At 42.2% G+C, this 24,099-nt stretch overlaps 2 protein-coding genes and 1 long non-coding RNA gene across 4 annotated transcripts in view; 1 reads left to right on the top strand and 2 right to left on the bottom strand.

Annotated features, from left to right (window-relative positions):
- Sgcg (sarcoglycan gamma) overlaps nucleotides 1-10,557 on the top strand; it is a 52,649-nt gene extending 42,092 nt beyond the window's left edge. For both annotated transcript variants that reach the window (XM_034497727.2, XM_076930899.1), the window contains 3 exons: nucleotides 1,280-1,352; nucleotides 6,390-6,513; nucleotides 9,849-10,557. In XM_034497727.2, the coding sequence (XP_034353618.1) occupies nucleotides 1,280-1,352; nucleotides 6,390-6,513; nucleotides 9,849-10,022 (371 nt within the window). In that variant the 3' untranslated portion in view covers nucleotides 10,023-10,557. The remainder of the gene's footprint in view (nucleotides 1-1,279; nucleotides 1,353-6,389; nucleotides 6,514-9,848) is intronic.
- LOC143441707 (uncharacterized) lies at nucleotides 3,586-7,450 on the bottom strand. Its single transcript, XR_013109334.1, has 3 exons — nucleotides 7,240-7,450; nucleotides 4,529-5,184; nucleotides 3,586-4,323 (listed from the first exon to the last, which is right to left on the bottom strand). It is a non-coding gene; the product is annotated as an uncharacterized LOC143441707 (long non-coding RNA).
- A 3,952-nt stretch (nucleotides 10,558-14,509) lies between the features above and the next one.
- The window catches only part of Sacs (sacsin molecular chaperone), a 41,139-nt gene continuing 31,549 nt past the window's right edge, over nucleotides 14,510-24,099 (bottom strand). Inside the window, 1 exon segment of the mRNA XM_076930901.1 lies at nucleotides 14,510-24,099. Coding sequence (XP_076787016.1) covers nucleotides 15,760-24,099 — 8,340 coding nt within the window. The 3' untranslated portion in view covers nucleotides 14,510-15,759.

Below are 24,099 nucleotides of genomic sequence, written 5' to 3' on the forward strand. Positions count from 1 at the left end.
TTCTGTTGCTTTTCTTGTCACTATAATAAAGCATCTGCCAGAAGCAGCTCGAGGCGGAAAGTCTTCTGGCTCACAGTTCAGGAGAGACAGTCCCTTGTGGGAGAGAAGTCACAGAGGCTGAACCTGCCTACTCTGTAGCTGAGAGAGCTGATGGCCCAGCACAGCGTTACACATGTCAGAGGTTCAGAAAACAGAGAGAGCTCAGACCAGAAATAAGAAGAGCAGCGAACGCCAAGGCCTGCCCCTAGCAACCCACCCCCTCCAGCTACGCCAGCCTCCTAAAGGTCCCACAGCCTCAACATTACTAGGGACCCAGTAATGAAACACATGAGCCTGGAGTATTTCATGTCTAAATCATAAACAAGAAGGTTTGGTATAGAACTCAAGGCTGCATTTCTAACCACTTCCTAGGCGGCCATCAGGGATAAGACCTGAACCTGTAAACTAAAATAAACCTTTTCCTCCCATGTTGTTTTTGGTCATAGTGTTTATCAAAACAATAGAAAACAAACTAGGGCAGAAATTGGTACAAGGGTGTGGCCTAGGCAGGGGTGTGTTCTAGGCAGGGGTGTGGCCTAAATCTGGGAAGAGGCCCTGTTATTTGTGGAGTCAAGGTATGAGCACGACCTAGGGAGGGGCTGAGCTTCGGCCTGGCAGACCCTAGTGGATAAATATCGCACTGGATAAGTCGGAGTGGGTGTACACAGATGAAAGGTGACTGCTTAAATCTGTGTATATGCCCATGATACTCAAGGTAAGAAATACTTTAAATTAATGTGAAGAGTGGATTAGCGTTGCCCTGAGGAACTCTGTGCCTAGCACAGAGGATTCCACCTTTATTCTCGGGTACTCAGCACCATCTGCCCTGTTGCTTGCTTTGTGTGACTCCTCACCTGCACACTTCATATGTGACTGTTTATCAAAAGGCTCACACTGAGCGCTCCGGCCACAGTCCCCACCCCCACCCCGCCCCCGCGCACGCCTCAAGGTGATAAGTAGCTGTGCTCTGACCACAGCTCAGCTTTCCAGCCAGCATTGCCTGTTACTTAGGTAATGAAACTCTACAGCGTGCAGATTTAAAACGTGAACTCTGGTCAACAACAATAGCTAAACGTAGGATGTGTGTTGGGATTTTCCACTCTTTATGGTTAAGCCAATTCTCAAAAACTCTGGGTTCTGGGATTAGGGAAGCTCAGCCTCCTGGCTGGACTGGCTGTTAATTTGGCTGACACTACTTCTTGTACTTTTGTTCCTGATACATCTCTGGGCTTTCTTTTAGGGCCAGAAGGAGCTCTCTTTGAACACTCAGTGGAGACACCCCTTGTCAGAGCTGATCCATTTCAAGACCTTAGGTAAGAGTTTACTCAATATAAACAAACGTTCCTATAGCAAACCACGAGGTACGCTCACAGCGCGCCCACCTCACTCCTACTGCATTGGTCGCCTTTACTTCCAGGGCTTCCTGCATATAACTAACTGGTCATTGCCTATTAGAACTCACAGCAAGTTCATTGTTGGATCTGAACTTTGATGTGGCTTCATGCTCTTTCTCTCTTGTCCCCACTGCCTCTGTTCAGGCTCCAGAGGACAGTAGGAGTCTGCTCCTCACACTCCTGTGTGAGGGACAGTGCTCAGCAGACACTGTTTTAAATACTCTGTTGCTTCTGAATCCGCCATGGTTATGATGGGTGGGTGCGCAGGGCCCTGCAGGGGTAGGGCCGGGCCTAGCCATCCTCTTCCCTCTCACACCCTCCAAGACTTGAGCATCTAGTAACCCTCCCAACCCCAGGCTTTCGAACAAATTTTTCCCTCTGAGGGGGTCCCTTCTGTTCCACTGTCCATCCCTACTCCACCTTAACAAAATCTAAAGCCTCACAGAAGAGTACAGTGTCCCACATAGACCTTGAAATTTGAAATAAGCATTCTCAAAATGTTAATTAGTTCCAATTGTAGGTGCATTCCTGGGTGTATAAGTGCACATGTGTGTCTTGGTGTGTGCACATACATGTACACATACACATACATAGACACATATATTATTCACTAAGGAAATAATGTTATAAAAGCAAGTACAGGATAAATTCATATTTGCAAAAATTTTAGAAAGCTTTAGTAAGTATGGTAAAATGCACATCATCTACAGCTTGCCCACGTAGCCATGTTTAGTGCATAGTTCAGTGACACTACGTCATCCCAACTGTTTTTGAGCCACTGCTGTAGTCCATCTCCAGAGCTTTTCTCTCTTTGAACTGAGATTCCACCCCCTTAAGTAGTCCTTCACCCTCCCCTCCCCACCTCAGCCCTGGTAATCACAACACTACTTTCCACTTCAGCGGACTTGACTATTCTATGCACTTCATGTAAGAGACATATACTGTGTCTCTCCTTTTGTGACGGCCCTCAACCATTGATGTATTTGTGCATGGTGACTGAATAGTTTTGTACATAAGTTTGTTCTTACAGAGTATATCTGCCATTCTAGGCTGCTAGATCTACTGTTAATTCTGCTAATACAGTTTTGGTCAAAGACCAAGTAATATTTTTAAATAAATGGTCTATCATAATAAGAATGTAGAACACCCCCCCCCCCAGACTTATGTGTTTGGGCAGTTGCTCCTCAGTTAGTGGCACTGTTTGGGGAGCTATAAAACCTTCAGCAGGTGGGTCCCGGTTATAAGGAATGGTTAGGGCTATGTGTGTTGTAACCAGGTTCTTAACCTACCAAGATGTGAGCAAACCATCTCAAGCTTCAGTACCATAGAGTGCTTGCTGCCATGCTGTCCCCATCATGATGGACTGCACCTCCCTAAACCATGAGCCAAAATAAATCCTTCCTCTTTTAAGTTGCTTCTTTCAAGTATTTTATCAGAGAGGAAAAAGTAACAGAAAATCGGAACCACCATCTGAGGTCATTGCTATAGTAACCTGACCATGGGGTTGTAGCCCTTTGGCGCCAGTTAGTAAATATGGAAGGGAAATGTTTCTACAAGGTAATGATGCCCTAAAATACTATATACAGAGTTTAGTGGGTGATTCTGGTGGAACACCAGAACACTACAGAAATACAGACAGTAAATATGGATCATGAGGTTTTAGATAGGCACAAGGATTCTATCAAAATTGAGCTAGAGGCCATTTGTGTTATATTCTGATAAAGTATCTGACTGCATTCTTCACTGTACATGGATAATCCTAGTTCCTTAGTCAAACTAACCTTTCAATACTACCTCAACATTTTATCCATCTAGAGACATTTGTAACAAAAATCAATAGTGATGATTATTGAATTATAATAATGTTCATTAATTTTATAAAGGGTCAGATCAATGCTCAAGAATTATATTACTGAAGATGAAGAAATTTTCTCAAGGCATAAAATTATTGTAAAACTAATTCATTAAAAATATCTTGAAACAAGATAGAATTTTAGATATTTGCTTTAAAGTGAATGTAACCATTTTACAACTATGTCTCAGAATTAAAGATAAACCTGTTGGCTTGCTGACTCAGTATTCCTTCTGTTTCTGTGATAAAAATATCCCAATGAAAGCAACTTTAGGAAGAAAAGGTATATTTAGCTCACAGTTCTAGGTTACAGTCCATCATTTCGAGAGCGCCAAGGTGTCTCTGTGTCTACGTGTGTATCTCATGCCCTTTCTGCTCCCTTTCATCTGTTTCGTTCTATTCAGTTTGTTTTGTTTTATTATTATTCTTTAGTTGCCATTTTTTTCTAGTGAGTGAGAGAGGGTGTGGATTCCAATAAAAGGAAGATGTGTGTGTGTGTGGGGGGGATTCTTAGAAGACTTGGAAAGAAACCCCAATCAGAATATATCATATGAACAATTTATTTTCAATAAAAGAAAAGGAAAAAACAAAATAATGAGTTAATTATGACATTTTAACATCTATCCCAATGTACTTTGTTGATATTCACCCTTTTTTACCCCACCTCCTCCCCTCCCGGCCAGTCTTGTTCTCTCCTGAAATACTTTCCCTCTGCTTTGTACCACACAAAGATAGAATGATTGCACACGATATGAAACATTTTGTCTTTCTTTTCCTCTCGATTCCCTTGTTTGTCCTCCCATCCTCTCCCAACATGCCCTGTTTCTACTGTCATGTCTTGAGAGAAAACATGATCACCACCATCTCTCTGAGTCTTTTAACACGATGGTCTCCAGTTCTATTAAGCCAATGGAATAATTTCATTCTTTACAGCTGAATAATTACATTCTTCACAGCTCCACTGTGTAAATGTGCAACACACTTTCTTTATTCATTCATCTGTTGATGGGCATCTGGGATGGTTCCATATTTTGACTCCTGTGAACAATGTAGCAATAAACATGAATGTTCAAGTATCCATGTAGACAGGGTCCTTGGGTATATACTGAGGTGTATCATAGCTGAGTCATGTGACCACTCTCTCTTCAGGAACCTCCATACTAATTTCCAGTGACACCAATATGTGGGAGTCTATATTGTACAACACAAAGAGTAACAAGACACTGAATCTTGGCCTTCTTACCTTTTTTATTTAAAGGCTTTCAGATGTGTTGACAGATTATCATCTTAAAAGAGACTGAAAAGTTTTTGATTTCTTTTAGCTCTTTTAGTCCCGAACTGCTGGTGGCTGGGAAGGAGATTTTCAGCTTCATCTTGACACAGTGGACCACCTAGAAGGCACCATGAAAAGGGGGATCATATGTAGTCATGATGTTATTTTAATTTACATTTCTCTCTGAGTGTTGCCTTAGTTTCTTGTCTTTTTCTGTGATTGAATATCCTGACAAAATCAAGAAGAGGTTTTATTTAAGCTCCTAGTCTGGGAAATCAGGGCCACAGATGCCTGAAGTTGATCTGATTTTACCTACACTTAGGATGTGGAGAGGGATGAGCGCCTATGCCCAGCTTACTTAATCTTTTCTGTACAGCCTTGGACCCAAGCCAGGTGTCTTAGGGTTACCATTGCCGTGAAAAGACACCATGACCAAGGCAACTCTTATAAAGAAAAACATTGTATTGACTCTGGCTTACAGTCTTAGAGGTTTATTCCATTATCAGCATGGCAGGAAGCATGACACTGGTGCAGGTAGACCTGGTAGTAGAGGAGCTGAGAGTTTTACATCTTGATCTGAAGGCAGCCAGAATATCTTCTGCAGGCAGCTAGGAGGCGGGTCTCTTCTGCAATGAGTAGAACTTGAGCATATGAGTCTCAAAGCCTACCCCCCCCCCCCCCAGTGACACACTTCTTCCAACAAGGCCACACTGATTCCAGCAAAGCCACATCTACTCCAAGGCCACACCCACTCCAACAAGGCCACACCTACTCCAACAACGTCATACCTACTCTAACAAGGCCTTACCTACTCCAACAAGGTCACATTTACTCCAACAAGGTCACATCTCCTAATAATGCCACCTCCTGGGCCAAGCATATACAAACCACCATACCAGGGAATGGTTGTGACTAGTGAGTAGGTCTCACCTCCTCCATTAACCTAATCAAGATAATCCCTCAGGCATGCCCAGAATCCTACCTCCCAGATGACTGTGGATCTCAGGTTGACAGTTGAGACCAGCCATCACAGGAATATTTTGAATGAATGGGAGAATGTAGCCATCCTTACTGTTCTTGCTGCAATGGCTGGCACGCCATGCTGGCACTCCATCAGTTAGCCTGTACTTTATTTCCTGGGCTGTCTTTCTTCTTTCTCACCTTTGTTTGGTGAGCCAGCCCTTTCCTTGGTCTCCCATCCATATTTCATACCATAATTCTACTTTTAGAGATTGTGCTGGGAATTTTCATATGCATGGAGAAAATTACTTTTCAACTAAGTTTAAGTTACTACATCTCTCCACAAATATAAAATCTTAGAAGGCCCTTTCCAGCCAAGCTTCCATTTTGCTTCAATGTTGCTTTTACATTTTTCTCTTTTTTGTGTCCTTGGAAATACTTATTTAATTTTACCAACATGTTTGGTTGGATTTTATTTTATTTTTTTAAATAGGGTAGCCCAGGTTGGCCTCAAACTTATGATCCTCCTGCTTTAGTCTCCAAAATGCTGACATACCTGGCTGTTTTGTTGATTTTTTTTTAGATTTATTTTTATTTTATGTGCATGAGTGTTTTACCCATGTGTTTGTCTCTGAACCACAGGTATGCAATTCTTGATCCCCTAGAACCTCAGATACAGAGAACTGTGAGCCACCATGTGGGAGCTGGAAATTGAACCTGGATCCTCTGGAAGAGCAGCCTGTGCTCTTAACCACCGAATCATTTATCTAGCCCCCATTTTGTTGATTTTTGCAAAGTACCTTTCCCCTTTCTCTGGCTTCAAGTTCAAAAAGTAAAGGTGCCTTAATTTTTTTTCTCTCTCTCTTTTCAGGTTAGAATCCCCAACTCGGAGTCTAAGCATGGATGCCCCAAGGGGGGTTCACATTAAAGCTCACGCTGGGAAATTGGAGGCCCTTTCTCAGATGGACATCATCTTGCAGAGTAGTGATGGAGTGGTGAGTTCTAGAATGGAGAGTGCTGCCCCCACGAGGACGTCAGTGTCCTAACCTTCTGCTGATTTGTAGTGAGCCGTGATGAAAGGCATAGCACAGACAGTGTGGTGGGGAAGAAGGCCGTGGAAGGTTATATTCATTCCCCAGTGGGCTCGCTTTCCTACACTGGCATCTGCATCACCAAGACACTCCTTATTGTCACTTGTCAAAAGCACCACAGACAACATCAATTTTCCCATTTCCTAGTGACTCATGTGTGTTCCCAGCATGGGCATCACAGGGGTTGTTTGTAGATGACAGCTGAACAAGGAAAAATAAATTTTTTCCAAAGGTCAACTAGAGTAAAGTAGTATATCGGATACAGCCTACACCATGATTTGTAGAACTTTCTTTATTAATAGGAGTTGAAAGCTTGGCTTCAGTCAGTAGGAAACCAGACACTCCAGGCTATGTACAGTAAATCAACAGGTTGGAGTATTAGCTGATTGCAGTTGTGCAGTGCACATCGCACAGATTGGGACCTTGGTTTTATGTTCAAATAAGGCAATGGTTCACAAAGACTTTTTAAGCAGCTCTGCCACAATGTCATTTTGGAGTTTGAATGTAGCTATGTAACTTTAATTTTTTCAAATCCTATTTTTTAATAATGGTTCTTAAACACTTTAACTCCCCTTTTAGCCCAGCAGCCACCAGAGGTAGTAGAAAAGAAAGGATATGGGGGAAGTGAACCTGTTTAGAAAGGCTCTTTGGAGCAACTCCTGTCTGTGTTGTCTGGAAATTGGCAGTTCAGTTCACAGGTTAGCAGGCAACTGCAGCTCGGTCCACTCGCAAACACCTCGCGGGTACACCAGCAGCCCATTTCAGTAGTCAGGAGAGCAAACAGGAATCAGCAACAGTGACACAATCTAAAAGAGACAGCCAGTCAGTCAGCAGGAGGGACCGGGAGGACTGCCAGGAGAAGCTGTGCCTCTCTCAGGGAAGAGAAGATCAGCAAAGATTCGAGAACCACAAGCGTTGCACAGCTAGCTGTACCAGCAAGCCAAGCTCTGTCTCTGTCACTCCTTCAAGTTCTATTTATACCCTCCAAACATCACGTGTCTTCCATGTGCCTCACTCAGTACATGTCTTGCCTTAGTATGTGCATACAATCAGCCGGAGTCCACAGAGTCCCAGCAAATGGAGCTCAACTATGCAATGTAAGGTGGACCAATACATTCGTATTGTTCGCAAAGAATCTTTCATCACGTGTCCTTTCACGTGGTGTTTTGTTTTGCTTTTTTTTTTTTTTTTTTTTTTTTTTTTTTTTTTTTTTTTTTTTTTAGCAGAACATCCTCTCTCCTGTGTCTGCTTCAGTGAAATGTTCCTTCATGAGTCTGCCTTAGTCTTTTACCTGTGTCCACTTCAGGAAAACACTTCTTCACGTGTTTGCCCCAGCAAAACACCATCCAACACAACTGACTCTCCAAAGAACCCTTAAGTTTCCACTTCATCTGTGTACGCATGTGTAATATTGTCCTAAGTCATTAGCTCAGCGGTGGTGCATGGTTACATGCTCCCTCCTCAGCTATGCCCCAGGCTTATACCAGGGACAGTTAGCAGAAACTATTTGCAAAGCTCAGTGCAGGAAAGTTGCAAATTGGGAAGCCTGGGCCCCTGTGGTTTATCAGTCCTATGTTGTAAAAAAAATTATATATATATATATATGAGACTTCTGGAAGGTTTGCTGGCTCTCTGTGCCTGTCTCCTCATTAAACAAATGGGAGGGGGATGTTTGCTTAAACATGTCTTGTGGTCTTGAGACACCAGTATAACATTTTGAATTGATGTTCATGTAACATGAATAGGAAAATGTAGTTAGGATGTACTCTGGTGTCCTAAAGATCATGAGAAGCCACTCCAGGTATGTGGACAGAATCCACAGGACAGCTTACAGGGAAGACATGAACATCATCTACGAACTGAAACTTAAAAGAACTTATGAGATCCAGAGCTGGCAAGGTCAAAGATGGAGATCCAGGGTTTTATAATCTTACTATGGCGACACGGTATTATCACACACTGCACGAAGCTTCAGTTTTTAAATGGCTGTATTTTCCATCTGTGAAATCATGAGACGTTTTTGCACATGGCCCACAATTCGTCCTATAATCCCACTTGCCATTCCCCATGACTAGGAGCTGAACAAAGGGAGGATAGATGTCTGGACTCCTGCCTAACATGGTGAGCAGCAAAACACAGTGGGCTGTCAGTGGAGGAAAAGAAATGAGTGGACACAATTAACCTATGAGCCACAAAACAGGAGAGGGCAGGGAGGCTGAGTTAACAGCCTACGAGGGAAAAGCAAGTACTCAAAGATCCCCTGGCACTGCACAGTGCCCACTGGATTGCCTCTGCCCTGTGCAAGACCACACAGAGTAAGCTGTCTGTCCTGCAGCAATGCTGACAGCTCATTAGGAGATGGGGATTTCTGGTTGAGAACTGGAGGAACGGAAGAGAGTTGTAAGCTGTGGACAATGAAGACTTTATGCCAGCCTACAAAGTATCCGTTTCCTTTACCCACTGGGCCTTGGGAGGAAGGGGCGATCTGCTCAAGGCGACTGTTCTCAAGTCCTTAGCAGAATGCTTTCCCTGCCTCATCAATGGCTCTTTGCTAATGTTCCAGTTTAATGAAACTGTGTGGTCCCCCATGGGGTTGCTTTAGTCTTCAGGTCTTGTCCATTCAGCACTTAAGAGAAGACAGAAGAGTTCCAAATAATATTAAGAGTTTAGAGAAACAGTTAGCAGCTAGTCAGGTCTCTCCTTTAAAAAAAAAATCACAAATTAAATCAGGAGACAGCCTGAGATACACAGGTAAAAATAACAATGATCCCATTTCTGTGGGTTGTATGTTATCCTAAAGGGGAAGGGACAATTTAACCTAAATTCAGCATGGATCACAAGTGTGAGTTAGCATCACAATTCTGTCACTTTTACCAATTAACTTCAAAAGGCTTTTTTTTTTTTTTTTTTTTTTTTTTTTTTTAAATAAAAGAAGTGAAGCAATACAGAACTGAAAAGCAATCTAATTTACTCAACTAATTGTAAAACAATGGGCCAGTTTTCCCAGCTAGGGGTAAAGAAAAATATGGCCTCTTTCCACACTAGCAAAAGATGCTCAGCCCAACCTGCACAAAAGAAGCAGGCCATTCTGATAGGATGCGAGCACAGGTAGGTACCCAGCTCGGAACCCAGCTCATTTTCCATGGGAGGAAACTCCTTTCTTGGAATATGCTGGGAATATGAATTTCCTTTAATGTGGTTCGTTCCTCCTTCCTCATGTCTCACTTTCTCCCAAACAGCTGGTGCTCGATGCTGAAACTGTGGGTTTGGCCAAGTTAAAGCAGGGGACACAGGGTCCTTCTGACAGCTCTACTGGATTCTATGAGATCTGTGCGTGTCCTGATGGGAAGCTGTACCTGTCTATGGCTGGTGAGACCACCACCTGCGAGGAACACAGCCACATCTGTCTCTGACCACTGCCTCTTATGCAGCACACCCACAATGTCTTCGTGAGATGACAGCTGTGGCCTCAGCCTTCATGTCTGGCAGCAAGATTGGAGCTGGAGGACTCACTGCTAAAGCACTTAGAAGCATGCAAGGGGAATGTGCCCAGGGAGCTGTTGGGTCAACACTTCCTGGCTCCAGAACAACACAAAGAAATGTCAAGAACGTATTCATTGTATTCATCTTTCCAGATCTCTCAGGCTGAACTGCCACCTGGAAACAATTTATAGTACTCAATGGCAGACTTCTTTTTCCTCCCAAATGTATGGCTGGCTGGCAGATTCTAAAATGTCCCAACTGTGCACACCCCTTCCTTTAGATTAAACTTCGTGTTCCCTTCAGCTAAGTGCAATATGTCAGATTTCACCATGAGAATCTCCAGGGTTTGCAGGGAATTTGAGGTTGATGTGATTTTCAATATGTAGTTAAGGAAAGAAATTACATAAATTTAGTCATGCTTTTTATATACATACTTATGAGGAGTAAAAATGGCACTTTTCCAGACCAGAGTTTAAACGTGTCTTACTTTCTTTGGTGCTCACAACTCTTCTGGGTAGGTATTGATTTTCTTCAAATTATTGGTGTCAAAGATTCAGGCTAGCCTGTCATGAGGCAGGCTCAAGGTCCCAGGTAACTACTGAGATTAACTCAAAATGTGACCTAAATTGGTATGGTCATTTTCCCTCGGAGAGCTGATATACTCACTCCAGGTGAAGCATCAACTACAGCAGCTGAACACATGATGCTAATTTAACATATTTAGCTGGTACCCCAGGGCCTTCATCTCCCAGCATCAAAGGAAATGGTGAGCCTCTGCCTGCCAGGCCTAATGTCTTCCACAAACAAGGAAGAATGGGTGATGCTGCCTGGAAGCAGCCATACAAACAGGCGAGGCTGGGTACAGCTGCATAGAAGCAGCTATGCATGCAGTGTGTGGATGCCTACAGCGTGTGGATGCCTGCAGTGTGTGGATGCATGCAGTGTGTAGATGGCATGAAGTGTGTGGACGCATGTTGTGTGTGAATGTGTGCAGTGTGTGAATGCATGCAGTGTGTGAATGCGTGCAGTGTGTGAATGCATGCAGTGTGTGAATGTGTGCAGTGTGGATGCGTGCAGTGTGTGAATGCATGCAGTGTGTGAATGTGTGCAGTGTGTGGATGTGTGCAGTGTATGGCTACATGTAGTGTGTGGCTGTGTGCAGTGTGTGAATGCCTACAGTGTGTGGATGCCTGCAGTGTGTGGATGCCTGCAGTGTTTGGATGCCTGCAGTGTGTGGATGCCTGCAGTGTATGGATGCATAAAGTGTGTGGATGCCTGCAGTGTGTGAATGCATGCAGTGTGTGGATGCATCCAGTATGTGGATGCCTGCAGTGTGTGGATGCCTGCAGTGTGTGGATGCCTGCAGTGTGTGGATGCCTGCAGTGTATGGATGCATGAAGTGGGTGGATGCCTGCAGTGTGTGAATGCATGCAGTGTGTGGATGCATCCAGTGTGCTTCAGGGGGTCTGTGTGATGGCTAATCTTGCCAACTCAATTACATTTGGAAGTATCTAATGCTCAAATAGCTGGGCACATCTATGGGGGATTTTTATTGGTTGGATTACTGAGGTTGAAGACCACCGTAAATCTGGGCCACATCTTCTTGTGGCAGCCCACATAAAAGGACACAGAAGGAAGTTTGTGGGTTTTGTTTGGTTACCCTTTAACTGGACTGCTCATCTATCCTGATGCACTCTTTTGCTGGTGTAAACCTACTTCACTGGTACTCCAATGTGGACTACAACCTGGTAGCTCTCTGGGAATCAGCATCAGATTGGGACTGCTAAGACACCCAGTCTCATGGACTGAACAAATATTGGGTCACTGGCTTTTCTATTACTAGACAGCCATTGTTAGACTACTTAAAGCACAGCTTATCAATCACTCAGATAAATCTCTTGCTAATACATAGATATATATTAATTCATTCTATCAGTTCAGTCTTTGGAGAACCTTAATACAGTTTTTTTTTTTTTTAAATAAATGAAGTATAACACCTTAAGTCATATCTATTAAGACAAATGGGTAACAAGTTTAGAAACCAAAGTGCTGAGAATTCCATCTGCAGAATGTGCATCAGCCACTACTCAGCCTTTAGTGGGCCAGTGGATTCTATACTCTTGTACAGTTACCAGACAATGTCAGGCAGTGAATCTCTTCACATACACGCTACTGGTTCTGACTGATATATGGTAACTAAAACCTACTGTCTTAGTCAGGGTTTCTATTCCTGCACAAAACATCATGACCAAGAAGCAAGTTGGGGAGGAAAAGGCTTAGTTAGCTTATACTTCCACATTGCTGTTCATCACCAAAGGAAGTCAGGACTGGAACTCAAGCAGGTCAGGATACAGGGGCTGTTGCAGAGGCCATGGAGGGATGTTACTTACTGGCTTACTTCTCCTGGCTTACTCAGCCTGCTTTCTCATCCCAGGACCACCAGCCCAGGGATGGCATCACCCACAATGGGCCCTCCCCGCTTGATCACTAATTGAGAAAATGCCTTACAGCTGGATCTCATGGAGGCATTTCCTCAAGGGAGGCTCCTTTCTCTGTGATAACTCCAGCTCTAACTCTGTGATAACCTTTGTGTCAAGTTGACATAAAAAACCAGCTAGTACACTTACCATGACTGCCAATTTCTGCTGGGACTACAGATGTACCATGGTGTCTGTATAAGACATTTATAGAGCACAGCTTACCAGCAGCGTTGATGGAACAAATGCCATCTATCCCCAAGACAACTGTGAGCAGCTTCCCACTGTTGTAAACATTTCACAGGAATAATTCTTAGGCTCAACATCCTTGTCCTCCACACCACTTGCACTGTGTGCAAGCTTGCCTGATTTAGCCAGGACACCGGTGAATCCTTCCTGGGTGCCCTGTCTCATCCCCAGTAAAAGGCATTAGTCCTATCCCATCTTAACTGAGAGCTACCCAGGAACACTTGCTTCAGGCATCTAGTTTCCATTACCATTTTTTAAAAAAGCAAATATGTTTTAAAGGCTTAAGAGAGTAAAATATACAAATCTATCCAGGGCAGAAACTCTTTATTCTCAATTTCAAACTCTAAAAACGCCTGGGAAACAATTGCTATTGCTGCTGTTGTCAAATTAGTGATGAAATCTGACCTCAATTCTGCAAGGCTATTTATGAAAATTTTGTAGTCAAACTAACATAGATATTCACAGGCTTACTGTAGTGGATTGCAGGGTGTTGTCAAACCCTATGAAGATATTTCGTTAAAAACATACACAATCTCACAGGCTTAGAGAGATGGCTCCAGAGCTAAGAGCCTTGGATGGTCTTCTAGAGGTCCCCAGTTCAATTCCCAGCACCCACATGATGGCTCATAACCACCTGTAACTTCAGTTCCATGGGATCTGATTCTTCTGGCCTCCTTGGGCACTGCATATAGGCACAGTACACAAACACACATACAAGTAGAACACTCATACATATAAAATAGTAAAATAAATGTAAAGTAAGTCTAAAAACTAAAACAAACAAACAAAAATCTAACATGCTCTCAAATTAGTTCACTGCAGTGAAAACCTGAAACTCCTTTGGATCCAATGCTGCGTGTAAGGGATTGTGGACCTGTGTTGTTTGTGGTTTGTTTTCAACTTCATCAACTATCACCAAGGCCAGACAGAGAAAGTTCTCAGTGCTGAATCTGAGCACCAAAATAGCACTCACTTTTTAAAGTGAAGCAGAATGGGCTAGCACCCCAACGGAATGGTTAGCCCTCAGTCACTTAACTTCAGAAGTCTGAAGGACAAACCACTTCCTGGAAGTTAGGGCTCAGCTGGGAACCAGCCCCAAGCACAGTGCTGTCCTGAGTCACAGGGGCTGTCAAGAGATGCCAGATATGGCAGTTATTTCTAAACCGACCCCAACATAAATATCAACTAATTCTGTTCCCTCCAGAGTTGAAGCAAGCTTTTAAGCAGATCAGTGAGTACCTAGTAAGGCTTCGTACATCATGTACTTTTACATCAGTTAACCATGATACAACCTACATCCTAGCAGAAAATGTACAGGAAGGACAGTGCCATCCCCAAACTCATGATGAACACACACACATGCACACCAAGACTCTTAACAGGAGAACACCAAGTTTGACTTCTAACAAACTGTATTTCTCAAGAAATAATCCAAGGGCTGGAGAGCTGGCTCAGCAGTTAAGATCACTGACTGCTCTTCCAGAGGACTGAGGTTCAGTTCCCAGCATCCACACGGCGGTTAACAATCATCTGTTACTCCAGTCCCAGAGCATCTGATGCTCTCTTCTGGCCTCTGAGGGCACTGCATACAGATGGTACACAGATAATGTGGACAAAACACCCATACACATAAAATAAAAATAAAATCTCAAAACAAAAGTTTTAAAAATAACCAGTCAAAATGATTTTCTATATACATTTTTTTATTAAAATCATGGCACTTAATATTAACAGCAGAAATATTCATGATTCACATCCAGAAGCAATTAACATTCCTTTTTACAAATGAAGTAAAAAAAAATCTAACATGTTTTGTATGTAAGCCCTTAATTGCATAAAATATAACTAGCATCATTTACAGCCAGTGCACTTTCATAAGCTATTATTTCCTTATTTGACTTTATGCAAAAGAATGTTAAATATGTATGTTAGAACTCTTTGAATATTATGAAAATTAACTGTCAGTTCTCAATCACTCGTGGGGGACAGTACAAGCTGATAATTCCCTTTGTAAACTTCTGCATATCACTGCAACAATTTGAGCAATTTTAATGTGCATAAAGTAAAAATGTTTAAATTCCCACTAAGTGCCATATTGAAAGACAGTTGGGTATTTTTTTCACTGCAGCACCTTTAGACAAAAGATTGCATCCTATTCAGCCACACTATACAAATCATGACATCTGTGGAAAATATGTACACAAACTCCAATGTTCTTTTGCTAAACGTCATGCTGGGAAGCAGTTTTAGAAGCGATATCTGGTAGTATGAACCAGCACGCTGAGACTGCCATAGGTTATCTTCATGAGTCAGGAAGCCTACAAACCCAAGGATAAAAAATCAAAACAAGGATGGAAAGTGCACCCAGTGCACTCCAAGGACCATCTTCATACTCTTAGTCAAGTAATAGTCAGGATTAAATATTGTACCACTTTAAATGTCCAACTAAAGACGTGAAACTGCAACAAATTCATAATCAGATCCAGCTGATAAGAAAATAATGCATCTAAAAGTGTCCACTTAAAAAGTGACAAGCCCCCAAAACCCAATTCCCCTCATATGTCCGAATCAGTCCGTCCAGTGTTTCTTTACTTCAAAAACCTGTTTAAAAACACAAAATTAACTCCCTCCTAACCAGAGACCTGTGTAGACTCTTATCTAATAAACTGCTAAGCTTTGGTTCCATAAAGTGCAGTTCAATAATGTGCCATCCGATTGTTTAAACCTACCTAGAAACTCTGCAGCTCACTGCCATCTTCATAAGCAGTTTTCAGTTCTGTTACAGTTTCTGTTAGGAGTCATACAGCTTCAAAATGCTTCCAGAACACTCTGCTGTGTGCTTTACAATTCCTAGATACTGGCAACAAAGCTGAATGAAGTGCATCGATTTGTGTTTGTGCTATAACACACTCAAGAGCTGGCTCTGCTTTTTTCTTTACTTTCATACCTTCTGTTGTATAAAATTTTCAAGTTTTATGATGATACAGGCAGTACATTCCATAACCCTCATGGCGACCTCAGATGTGAACCTGTCATTGGGGATCTGTGGAAAAGGAAGCAAATCAGGGTATCTTGTTTTCAAGCTGTCTACACCATAAGCTTCCAATGTGTGCACATCGTTTGTCAGTCCTTCCAGCTGCTGACTGTACTCCTCTATCTTCTGTGCCAGCGCAGTTGGCTTTACGTCTTTATCAGATTTTCCCCTGACGGCGTAGTCAGCTGCAATCAAAGCTAGCTTGGTGGAAAGGTAGCACTTGAAGCAAACCCATTCGTTGGCATTTTTGTGAAGGTCATTCCTGGCAGCAGAGAAGTTTGCTCTGGCTTGTCTTAACCATCTCCGGGCTTCCACTGGATTGCCCACAGACTTGAAGGTGGGAGGAACAAAGAACCTTTGAGAGTATGTCTGTCCAGCAGAGGGAGGGCATTTCTCTTTACTTTGCTGTTGCCTTTCAGATTTATGACTTGTGGCTTCTTGATTCCATGAAGTATAAAATCTTTGAAACGAGTACTTGTCTGACTGAAATCGGGATGCAGAGGTTGAAAATGTTCTTCTTGAAGTTCTGTCTGCATTTTGATCCAGGAAAGCCTGTTTTTCTAATCTGTTGATTTCATTCTGCAGATGTTTGAACACTTCATTAGCAATATCATGATTTTCTGGATTTTTGTCAGGGTGCCACTTCAAATATAAGCGTCTAATGATCTTTTTCCGTTCTGATTCTGGAAGCTTCCAAGCTTGCTCCACCACTGATGTCACTTCTTTTAAGATTTCTGGTAAAGCATTCACCTTGAGCTTTCTGGGGGAGTGGTGTTTGGAGGAGGGAGACTTGTGGCTCTCTTTGCTCGAGAAAAGAGGAGGGATGCTTCTCAGACCGGGAGTCAGGAATTCTGTGGGGCTTGTTGGTGTGGTGGGAGCACTGTCTCTGCTTTGGGAGCTTTCATCAGGCCTTGAGAACTTGTACAGATCAAGAGAGCTGACGATCTTATATTCACTGTAGCCAATATCAATCTGATAGATCTTTCCTAAGAAACTGGTATTGTCAGCATCTTCTCGTTCAACTTCTTGCACAATAATTGCATAGGTGTATGTTGGTTGGTATGACCCATAGATGTCACCACCTTCAGCATCTACAAGGTACCCGACATATTCCCCAGGATAAAAAACATTCATTGGATCCATAAGTAGCGTATAATGGATCTCAGCAGGTATTGGTGTGCCAGGCATGGGAAGTTCCAGTTTTGATGGCTCTGAGGAGTCATATTTCACCCCTAAACTGTCAAGTTTCTCACTGATCCTGTAAATGTCATTGCATCCCAGCATAGCAATTAAGTATGATGTGTCAGAAATCAAATTGTCAGTTGCTGATTTAAGTGTCATAGCTAAGGCCAGCAGAAAGTTAATGTCTTTGCTGTCTGAATGCTGGATATAGAGTAAGATGACTGCATTGCCAAATCGCTTTAGAAAAGCGAAGGTTTCACTCCTGCTATGGGGAATAGGATTAAAACCTTTAACCCTTAATGTCGTCTGAAGTTTTTCAAAGCAGGAAACTTTCAGCCCTTCTCTTAGAGCTTTGCAAAGCCTTATGGCTTTTTCTTCATTGGCCAAGAAAGCATTATCATTCTCATGCTTCATGATTCTAATGAGTCCTGTGATGAACTGCTCTGAAGACAAGAGAAGCTGCAGTCTTCCCTGAAGAGAGCACAATGCGCCAAACTGGCACACTTTGGGGGTCTCCTCATCTAGCTGCTCCTCAAGTATACTGCTCAGCAGACGAGGTCGAAGCTTTTGAGGGAAGAGCATTATCAGCTTAGTGTGAAATCCGTGGTCCTTCCCTAAGTAGCACTGGCTAAGATCAACTAGCATTTGCACACCGATATTACCCTGGATTCTACTTTTATAATGTGGTGCATCATCAAACACCAAGATGCTTGACTTCACCAACCTACCGTCCTGGCTCGGAAGGTAGAGTGCGAGGTCCCTGGCATTCTCCAGATCACTCCTCACCTTGACTGAATCATTCTGTAGACTCTTGAATAGACCAGAAACCACTCTCTTAACTGTACGCATTTCATTAGGATCTAACTGCTTTCCTTCAGAGTTTTTGAATATTCGGCTTAATACTTCAACATATTGCTTAGTTGAAATAATATCTTCAGTACCTAAATGTTTGAACAGCTGGTGAAAAGTGCCAAGCTCTAAAGGCAGCTTGTACAAATAAGGTTTAAAATCAGCCTCATATTCCAGGTTTATCACTACTTCCTCAGGCTTCAGAAGTTTCCAGCCATCTTCTACCATTACAAAGGCCACCCCCCGAAGCTGGAAACGGAACTCCCGTTTCTCTGCACTGAGAAATTCATATACGCTCCTCAGGACCTTTGCTCTGGTTTTTACCATTTCTTCATCCAAAGTTGTTATGTTGCATATGTTTCTGCAATTATTAATGACCTTATCAAGAGGGGGGTCCAGGTTAACATTAAGCATATTTAAAACTTGTTCAAGCTGTTCCTGTGGAGCAAGGTCACTGCCTTCTTGTTCTTTGATACTCAAGGGTGTGGCTTTCTCTGGAAGAATAGGGCAAGACGTCCACAGCAGCTGGAGTACATCACATTGCTTGAACTTTGGATTCACTTGTGCTCCGTTGAACTTGATAAGAGGAAGCGTTCCATTTACCTCCTGGTACTGAGGGTGAAACCGAATGTACTCAGCAGGGGCCCGCTCAGGACACAAGAACGGTATTAACGACAGTTCTTTCAGAAAGTTCCCGGATAACAAATCCATTCGTTCTTGGAATATGTGATGGAGGAGGATGTCAACTGTATTTTGCAGTGTTTCTTTAGACCAGTTTTCTGTATTTGCCCTCACACTGATTTCCTTGGCAAACTGTAACAACTGCTGCTGGGAAAGAACATACTTTAGTCCAACATTTCTCAAGAACTCCACCCAGGATGTCATAAATGCAACTTGATTTTTAGGTTTTATTACTTGTTCCAATTTTTTAAAGAACTCTTTAGGGATAAACAGTTTTTCAGGAAGCATAACTTCAAAAACTCTCACAGTTCTATCATAGAAATGTTTTGCTTGCTTTAGTCGATTGTTGGCATCATGGATAATCAATACGCTTTCCAGTTTTTCAAAAAGTTGCTCCTTAATCTCTGACAACTCCTCAATGCTTGCCAATCTATTCTTCAGATATATCAAGTGTTCTAGTTTTGCATCATAAGAGAGATTTTCAATTTTTGGCAGAAGATGTTTCAAATACACCTCCAGATCATCTACTGGCACACAGCCAAGCACCTCATACAATTCTTTTAAATGTACCTTTTCTTCAAGAAATGCAGATGGTGATGACTGTGTCCACTTTTCCACTTCAGCCGAAGGAATACTTTTAGTAAGCACATAGCATGTTCCAAATTTTGCAATGCTCATGTAGCGGCCACTGATGGATTTGTAGCATGGAAGGGACTTCAAAATTTTTATGTCATCTTGGGACATCAAGTGACTCAAATTACAGTTGAAATACATCAAAAGTGCTTCAAAGTCATTTTCCATTAGCTTTTCAGTTCTAAATGTTGAAGTCTGAACCATATAATGTACAGCCTTCAAGATGCTTGCAGGACTATCTATGTTTGCTGTGTGGCATGACAACAGAGGAACTAATGCACTGTCTTTAGAGCAGATTTTGTTCAAAGCCAGCTGAATACAGCCAGCTTTCATCAGAGCATGAAAAACCTTATCACTCTGAGCATTCGGGAACACAGCAATGTGCATGAGGCTTAGGGGAACCAGCACATCTCCCTCGGGAACCACAAGCTGACTGGCTGACACAGTGAACTTTGTTCCTGGAAGCAATGCCCAGTCTTTAAGGATGTCAACGATGACATCAAATGCTGGCTTTGGTTCTTCCTGATCATCTGTCACACTTACTGATTCACTGATAAAATGCCATGCATTCTTAAGCCAAGATTCACTGGCAAAATTGTCTTTCCACTTTGCACAGTTTTTGGTCTTATACTCACGAGGCAACACAGAAGAGAGTAAGTCAGCAAAGCTGGAAATGTCAAACACTTTTGCAACTTTGCAGTTCAACAAAACACTACTGTATTTCAAGTATAAGGTGTTCATAAACAAGTCTTTACGTGATGGGATTAATTCATGGTATGTTGTCAGAAACTTGGGTCGTTTACCATCAAAAATCTGCAAGACACTGTCCAGTGTAATGAGCAGAGGCAGTCCCTCAACTTCAAACTCACTTTCTTCAGCATCTTTAAAACAGTAATCAACTAAAAGTTTTAAACTGTGAAAAAGTTTTAGGTTAGTTTGCTGGAGACGGCAAGGCAGCTTCCCAATATGGCAATTAGTGTCAGGAGAAGAGAAAGTCATTAAGAAGGACCTAACATCAGCGGGGGTCACATAGCTAACAGGGATATCCGCATCTACAAGGCAGTGGTAAAGGTTAGCAGTTTCATCACAGTTATAAACCAAGTTGAAACCAATTTCTAAAAGCAGGTGCTTCAGTCTGTAGACATTCTCTGCGACTGTTTTGCGAGTTGTGATGTTATAATCTGCATTTTTAAGGTGCTGTAATTCATCCTGTAGCAAGTTATCAAAAAATGGTTTAGTTTTATTTGAAGTAGACATATTGATCCAAGTAATTATGACTGCAGAGTGCAAATCAGAGCCATCAATATTTGGAGCCCGAACAACAGGCAGAAGACGTTTCATGTCTTCATGAATGCAACTGTAAAGTGCTTTTACTAAGCAATACAAATCCGGCTGCAGATCCAGCCGGTTAACCGGAAAGAAGGACAGAAACTTCTTTAATGTGTCCTTTACAACATGAATGGGTGTGTTCTGTAAAACTGATAATGTTGGGTCAGAACCAGGGAAATACCGTTTTTTTAACTGGATTAGTAATTCAACATATGCAGGTGCTATTAAGGCTGTCATTAAACTATTATTCCAGTCACTGCGAACACCAACCCCATTATCATCACGCCACAAGTTTCTTCTGGCTGAATCTAGAGCAAAGTGGCCGTTCACATGAAATGGCAGCCCTGTCTCCAAAGAGAGAGGCAGAAAGCAGAAGGCTCTGTGGGGCTTTTTATAATTGTGAGTAATGCAGGCAGCTACTCCACCACGTGGGAAGAGGGTGATATCTTGGTTCTTGTGAGCTGATATAACACTCTTGGATACTTTGTCCATACTTGAAAACCCTGATCTATTACAGATGAGCCATGTGGTCAGATTTCCTTCAGAATCTTCAGTATCCATAGTGTAGGTTATTTGTTGAACTGGTATGTCCTTGAGCTGTCTCTTTTTAGTAACACTGTCAATTACAGAGGCATGGAATTGCTTCCTTTTCAACCGGTCTCCATCAGTGATCTTGCCTTTTACCGAATAGAGCACATTCAGACCTCCTGTGGCCTTATCTATTTCACAGATAGATATTTTTTCCATGTGGTTGAGAAACATTAGAAGTTCTGCCCCATCAGACCGTAATTTGTCTAAAAGATTCTGGACCATTCTGTCTGATGATGGAACTGAGGAAATTTCTGAAACTTGTGCCATTTCTGCACTGCGCAGAGGAAATCTAAACATTGTACAATTGTCCAGTTTAAAGTGGTTTCCCAAGTAAAGATCTAGAACATCTGAGAACTGGGTTCTAAAGTCTGCATCCAAATCTCTAAACATGCGTCCAGGGCTAACTGATGTGGCCCCTGGTGCGTATCTGGCATGGGGATCAAAAATACACAGGATGTCATTGCCAGAAAGAAAAGAAGGGCAGTCTGTAATGTGATACACAGAATTGAATCCAATTCCATATTGTCCTGTTTTACAAGGATTTCCTTCTTTGGTGCCTTTCCCGAGATTCTGAATTCCTCTGACATCATCTTCTGTAAATGGCTGGTTGTTGTAAACACACAGTGCGGGCCCTTGCAGTGGGGCCCACTTATCATCAAATATTCGGTCAACAGGATGCTGTCTAGGATCAAACACAAAGCAGATCTCGGTGGCCTTGGCATCATCAGCATTCTGAAGAAGCTCTTTCAGCATTTCCTTTTCTGAAGGATAGGCATTGAGAATGCTCTTAATTCTGCTGGTCAGTTTTTCTTTCTGCCCAAATTCTGTACCTGGAGCTGTGAAACAGATGTTGGATGCATATCTTTCTAAGGCTTTATGTCTCTTTGGTATTGCACCAAGTTTTACAGCTACTTCCCGGGGTATGTCAGCATGGCAATACTTAACAGTGGAATCTTTTACTTTTATCCAGGGACAGTCATTGTAGCATAATGACTTAGCAGGGAGCAGCAGAAGATTAGTATCTGGCAGTAATATTTTGCCATAATTTTTCTCACAGAATTCTTGTCTCTTTTCTCTAATGAGACTCCAGATTCCTTCACTGATTATTCGTCGGCAAAGCTGAAAACTCTCTTCTGTTATTTGTTTTTTTCCTCTTTCTTGATCAATAGACTCCAAAACCAGGGCAAAATCTTCAACAGTAAATGACTGCCGCACACCCACACTTTCAAAAAGTTCACGGAAATTATTTTTATACTTGTTAGGTAACTGATAAAGGTATGGTGCTGCTTCAAAATTCAAATGAAAAGAAACCTTTTCTGACTCAACATACACATTCTCAACCAGAATGAAACAAAATGGTTTTAGCTTTTCAATAATTGTTGCCTTGGCCACTTCATTCTGCAATATTGCTTCATGGAGGTACTTGTAGCAAGCATTAGTAATGTTTTCCTGGTATAATGTAATGCCATCATCAACTGACTTTGCAACTTGCTTCAACTGGTTAATTACCAGATCAACTGTTGGCTTCTTTAGCAAACCCAAAAACTCTTTAACAGCCAATGACACTGAACCGCAGCCTCTAAAGGAATGGGAATTTTCATTGAGAATTGGTTGCAAAAGACAGACTATATCTTGATATTCAGCTGTGTAAAGGTCAGTTGCTGCAAACATGGTTTCAGGCTTAAAACTGTTCCCTTTCCATTCTAAAGAAAAACCTGCTGGCTTTGTTAAAAATGGGAGGAAGGGAATTGTTTGATATTTTGCAGCAAAATCCTTTGCTCTAGGATCCCTTATCTTTAGCTTCTCATCAATAAGGCTTAGTAGAATACTACTCCTTAAGCAGGCAGCAGCATGGTCACTTTTATTAATCTCAGCTACGGACTCTGCACGCTCTAGCATGTCATCCCACAAAATATCGTCTTTTGCCATGCCTAACTGGACAAGCTTAATCAAAATAATAGGATTGAGGTAATCTTGTGTGGAGCCATAAGGGAATCTCCCATCTTTAGTATCAAATAACTTTGCAACTCGTCCTTCAGGATGGATCAATCTTGAAGGCAAAACCAAAGGATGGCCTTCCAAGGAGCAAGGAACACAAGGGGTAACACGAAGAATTCCAGAGAACTCATCAAGTTTTTCATTTAGGACAAAATTCATCAGAGGATCTCTAAGTTCTGCTTCAATTTCCTGAATATTAGGAAAGAAGACTTCTGAAAAGAACTGTTTCTCTGAAAATGTATTTTCCAGCAGTATCTGTTTGCAGCCAGCCTCTTCAAATCCTACTTTTACTGAAGAAGGAAGCTCAACAGCACAGAGGTTTTTGGAGCCTGTTTTCTTGAGGTACTTCAGAAATATCTTGAAGGCTGCTGAACCAACATCTTTCCTTTGAAGTATAGAATCATCTAGAAATCTCACATTCTTCATGGAAACCCACATAGACCCATCAGAGAAGACTCTGGTCAACTCCTTCCCCTTGCCATGAGCTATATCTTCATAAAATCCTTGGCAGATCACAGAGAAGTCATCATGAACTAGATCAGGGTCAGGCCACACAGCATAGTAAGTATAATCAGTCAGCTCACCACCAGTGGCTAGGTCCCGTAAGACACTGAGTGCTTGTAGGTAAGCTTTCACAATGACATGCCTCATGAATGTGGTATTCCATCGACCCTTTGTATCTGTCTTCCAGATTTCTTTCCTATTGGAAGTAACCGCAAAGCACCCATTGATGTGAATTGGCAGCCCTGTTTTTATTCGTAGAGGTAAATAGCAAAACACCTCTCCTATGTGTGGTTTCACAGTCCACTTCTGCTCCTGGGTTTCATGTAAAAGAACCCCTACTGCCCCACAAGGAACCAGCCCTAATCTTCTTCCACTTTCATTCAAGGAAAACTTGAGAGCTTCTCCTGTATCCATGCATGTGCATATAAGCCATGTGGTACAATCTACTGTCTTTTGTGGCAACTCATCTGATGGTTTTTT

The sequence above is a fragment of the Arvicanthis niloticus genome, chromosome 3 (assembly GCF_011762505.2).
Source record: "Arvicanthis niloticus isolate mArvNil1 chromosome 3, mArvNil1.pat.X, whole genome shotgun sequence".
Classification (NCBI taxonomy): Eukaryota; Metazoa; Chordata; class Mammalia; order Rodentia; family Muridae; genus Arvicanthis; species Arvicanthis niloticus.